This window comes from Silene latifolia, chromosome 7 (genome assembly GCF_048544455.1).
Source record: "Silene latifolia isolate original U9 population chromosome 7, ASM4854445v1, whole genome shotgun sequence".
In the NCBI taxonomy this organism is placed as follows: Eukaryota; Viridiplantae; Streptophyta; class Magnoliopsida; order Caryophyllales; family Caryophyllaceae; genus Silene; species Silene latifolia.
Genome location: NC_133532.1, coordinates 59,925,663 through 59,930,863, shown reverse-complemented (window position 1 = coordinate 59,930,863; position 5,201 = coordinate 59,925,663). Strand labels below are relative to the sequence as shown.

General features: G+C 36.7%; 1 protein-coding gene across 1 annotated transcript; it reads left to right on the top strand.

The window, feature by feature from the left end:
- The first annotated feature begins 462 nt into the window (after positions 1-462).
- Positions 463-5,201, top strand: LOC141591099 (general transcription and DNA repair factor IIH subunit TFB5-like). Its single transcript, XM_074411532.1, has 4 exons — positions 463-555; positions 1,461-1,557; positions 4,425-4,544; positions 5,023-5,201. Exons 3-4 carry the CDS (start codon positions 4,510-4,512, stop codon positions 5,198-5,200), a joined length of 213 nt encoding a protein of 70 aa, XP_074267633.1. The 5' UTR covers positions 463-555; positions 1,461-1,557; positions 4,425-4,509; the 3' UTR covers position 5,201.

Sequence of the window (5,201 nt, the reverse complement as noted above, 5' to 3'; positions counted from 1 at the left end):
GAAATCGCTCCCGAAATTGAGCTTCTGTCCATTTCGATTTGACGATCGATCGCCAACCTTCTCCACGCCAGTTCAAAACTAATAATATAATAATGTAAATAATTATAGGGATCCAATAAATGTATAATATATCCCATGTGTGTTGTTTGTATATATAAATGTTTATAAATAAATAGAATAACTTTGTGTATATATTTCAGATTCAACATTACTAACCGTTCTCTTAGTTTACGTCGCACAGTAATTGCACATATGCTTAAATTACCGCAGCAAGTCCGAAAAGTTAGATGCCGCGTGCGTTCCAACTAGTTCTTCGGAAAAAGAGGACACTCCAATTTACAAATCCCTAAACCCCAAATCAAATGCTCCTTCTCTGACTCCCCTAAATCCAAGCACGACACCACCCTCCTCCTCCTATCGACCCACCACCAGGTCGTCCTTCCTCCTTCTCTTTCTTACTTTTTCTCATTCCCTCCTTGGACCTTCTTCTCTCTTTCTCACTTCGTCCCGCCAATCCGCTGCCTTGCTCCTCTTCCTCCTCCTTTATCTTTTCCGGTCAGATTTCCTATCTCACCTTATGTTATGTGGTTCCCTTATTTATTTCGATGTGTTGATTATATAAATTGGTTTCTTTGTTAAATTTGGATGTAATTGGGTTATTATGATGAATGATTAAATTGGTTGATTATGATGCTCAATTTCTCATTTTTTGTTGCTTGATTCTTCTTGTTACAAGCTGCTGCTGCTGCTTTCTAGTTAAAAGGTAGTCGTAATGGGACTTTCTTCATCTTTTGTCGGCATTTACTACTCAGTGAATGCGAATCGAAGTAGAACAGTTATAAACATCACAGATGACAAAACTAATGAAGATATGTATGAGCCACATATTATTTTGCGGATTCTTTGCAATGTTTGATTTTCTACTTATTAAGTAGTCACCAATCACCATGTAGTGTTATTACGTTGATGCAAACACGAAAACCGTTGACAAAATGGCTGAGATCAAAGGAGCTATGGCAGGAACCCAGAATTGTTTCTTGTTTCTCTTTCCCTGTTCATTAAAAAAGATGCAAATATAATGTTTGTCAAGTATGTAATGCAAGAAAACCAAACTTGAAAGTAGAAAACACAATAGGGCGTGGTTAATTAGATATGCAATGGCAGATTGGCAGATTAGCTGTAGACTAATGCTGCCATCATTCTTCTTACAACCAGCTCAGGCAAATAGGCGACGGAGGGCCTTACCTATTTAATACTTACACAGTTGCCTTACTATAGTTAGCTTCTATGGGCTATGCTATGCACCTTTTCCCCCATTAAATTAAATTAAACATAGGATATAGAAAGGATGAAAAGAAAAAACTGATGGGTTTTATGTTTATGTGTTTAAATGTGTAATGTGTTTAGTTAGCTAGTAAATGGTGTTTATTGTTGATGCTGACCAGGTGTGTTTGATGCAGTAAGATAGTGAGGGAATTGCACAAGTGTTCGACACTCATATCATAGAAACAGACGGCTGCATTGAGGGAAGCATACAAGAACTAAACACGTTACCAGGTGTGTTTCTCATCTCTGTCTACTTAATCACTTTTCTGATCTCTTTAATTTGTAGCCTTAATTAGGTAGTCTTAGTCAGGATAGTGTGATGACCGTAGGATAGTAGCCTTAATTAGTTAGCTTAATGGTGATATTATTGTGAGCGTTTTGGTCATATATAGTTGATTACATTGTTTTGTTGTAATTGGTATTGATAATTCAAGTTGACATTAATTGTGGTACTCCCTCCGTCCTAATCATTTGTTTACCTTTGATTAAAATATATTTCACAAATAATATAAAGGTAAACAAATGAATGAGACATATGGAGTTTTGTTGTGATTTAACTATGTTAATTCATGTGGTTCACATAATAGACCTAGTACCCGTTCAAAAATAATGAGTAATTCTTGAATAGTCCTCGGTTTGGGACTGTCTTTGTATGTTCATGTCACTTAGGTTGTAAATACATATTTGTTTTATGTTAATATGAGGAAAGTTTGGCTGCAATTCCTTTAGGGTGTGTTTGGATGGAGGGATTTGGAGGGAAAAGAAAGGGCGGGAGAATAAGGGATTTATAATCTCTTGTTTGAATAGCAAATAAGAGGGAGGGAAATGGAGGGGGAGGGATTTGGAGGGATCTATTTTCCCTCCTCCAAGGCAAATCAAAATCTCTCCAAAATAGGAAAGACTTGGAGGGAAATTGTATCCAAACATCGACTCCCCATTCACCCTCTCCTTCTCTTCCCTCCTTCCCCCTCCTCTTCCCTTCCCTCCTATTTTGTTATTCAACCAAGGCCTTAATGTTCTCTAAATACATATGTAGAGTACTTTTGTACCTTACATTGTGTATTTGGAGAACTGTGGGGAATTGCCACCGATTGTTTTCCCTATTAACATAAAACAAATATATATTTACGAGTGACATGAAACGTACAAGGATGGGTTTAGGTTGGAGTGATAAGGACACAAATACCTTGTTGGCGTTATTGACAAATATACTATTTAAATAAACTACTCTTATTTTTGGTGGCGTGATAACATTACTAAATAAATTGAAACTTGATTGTTTTTGTTGGTTGCATGCTATGTTATTAATGATCATGTTTACATGATGTAGATTTAGGATGAAGCGACCTGCCGATAATAATATCTAGATTTAAGATTGTGTATAAGAGAGTTGAGGCATTGAAGATAATATACAAGTAGCTCTTCCCAGAAACTGAAATGTAAACAGTGTGGAGTGGGCTGCTCATTTGGGTAGGTATATCGTATGTTTTGGGGAACTCATCTTTCTACACGCCATCCATGTATTGTTCTACGATTTCTAATATTGCTTTTTGCCCCCTCCTCTCTCCTACCCGGGTATAAATGTATACTTCTCTTAATTTCGTGGAGAAGTATATTGTACCCTCGAAACAATACTTACCCAAAATAAGTGGGTTGAGTTTTTGTCAAGTAGGTAGTGTAGGAATGAGCAAATATGTTTGTATAGCTCTATGACCTTACTATTCCGTCAATTTGGTAGTTTGATGCATAGTTTCTGAACTATATGAAAGACTCAGATTTGTGCTCAGAAATATTTTTTGGGCACTAAGAAAGATCATATTTACCCCTATATTTTTTTTTTTAAATTTCATGTTGTTAATTGGTATGTTCAGAGTTTAACCATTTGTTTGGATGGATGGATTTAGAGTGAAAGGTAAGGGACTGGGAGGGAGAGGAGGATAGTTTTGCCAGCAGCACTGATATTTCTTACTTTCACCTTGTTCATACTTGACTCGAAAACTACTTCTCAATTTTGAGAAAGCTCCTTGTTCAATCTCTTTTCTTGAACTCTTAGATTAAAAAATTGTGCCTCAGGTACTAAGACGCAAGCTACAATAAGACACAACAAAAATGCCTTGGGGCGCTTTAAGTGCGCTTTATGGACAAGGCACTTGTAGCAAGACATACTACTGTGCAATTCCCACCATTTTCTTGTGCTTTTTTTATGCTTTTAACTTTGTCCACTATACCTATATTTACTTCTTTTGTGAGCGAATAGGATTGGCATTTTCTTACTTTCACCTTTTCCGTCGTCACCTCACCTCAAAACTGCTTCTCAATTTTGAAAAACCTACTTCTTTCGTTCTCTTTTCTTGAACCATACGCTCAAAAATTGCACTTTGGGACCTAGACACAACGTTCAGCGAGGCACTATCAAAAACGTACAGCGAGGCACTTTGGTCACTTAGATGTGCCTTATGGAGAACTAACAAGGCACATGTAGGCTGCAGCTAGGCGGCTAGGCGCACTATTATGCAATTTTCATACAGTTTGCTGCTGGTTCTTTACTTTTATGCTAGTCTTCCCTTTGCCAATTATCGATGTTTTATTTCTTTATATGTTAGGCTTCGTCAAATTCAAAAAAGGAGTATCTAAGCACAAAACTTTATTTCAAAATAAAAATGTATCTCTTATAATAGCGTGGTTATCTTCATGAGTCCTAATCTCTTAGGGACACCTTACTGTCTCGCGCCTTTAAAAACTAAGCTTGGAACTGATGTCTATCATCGTGGTCTTGCACAATCTTGATCAAATTGTAGTTTCTGAGTCACGAACCTGCGTCTAGCCACTAAGGGTGTCCGCCTGTCCGGATGCCAGCTCATGTGCACTGTATAGTCCATGTCGATTTGATTTCCAGAACGCTAATAAGTAGTAACTTGTAGTTGTAGCTTTATAGTCTAAAACATAGCTTTCTGCTGATTTTGTTTCTAAAATGTAACATTGCTCGTATCCCCAAGGGCCATATCCTAAGCTATCTCTCACAGTTGTCTATTTTTTGTTAGGATCGATTGAGCGCCTTTGTTTAATTTGTCTAATTAAATATGATGTCTTCATTGCAGATATTCTACTAGAAGAAAATTGTACTGATTTGACTCTTCTCCATCTTATCCATCAGGTCAAGGTTTTCTATTTTCTCATATTACCATGGTAAACGCCACGAAAGGGCTCTTCATTTCCTGGTATAATACAACTTTCTAATTTCTTCAACGTTTTTATATCTCTACTGTGGTAGTCAACTAGTTTCGTAAACATGGGATTTCAAATGCTTCCTCTTTCCACATTTTTGCATAACAGTTCCCTTTGAAAGTTTGAAGTTTGGTAGTGCTAGTTTTGATTCAAGAAGTTGTACTCTATTTTGTGTTGAGTTTTCTTTTTCTGGTCTTCTTTCTTGATTATTAACTGATAATCTATCTAGTATAAAGACCAATAAAGATTCATAATGTAACCAAATGTGTGCTGGTTAAGGTACGAAGATCTGATTCTCGATGCATAACCAAAAATTCAATTTTTGGTTACGTATCCTTCAATTTCCCTCTGCTAATTCAACTAATGCATGTGATCTGTGGCTAATGAATGTACTTGCCTCATGCCTTATTGTTACAATATGCATGCCCATGTATAATAATGTTCATTATCGTTTTTTGATCTATTTTGCAGTGATATACCTATGGCACAGTTTGTCATTAATATGAATGCTTCACTGCCGCATAACCAAAAATTCATAATCCGAGTTCTCGATAACACTCACCTTTTTGTGCAACCTCATGCTGCTGAGATGATCAGAACGGCCATTTCTGAATACAGGGACCAAAACACTTATGAGAAGCCTTCTTAAT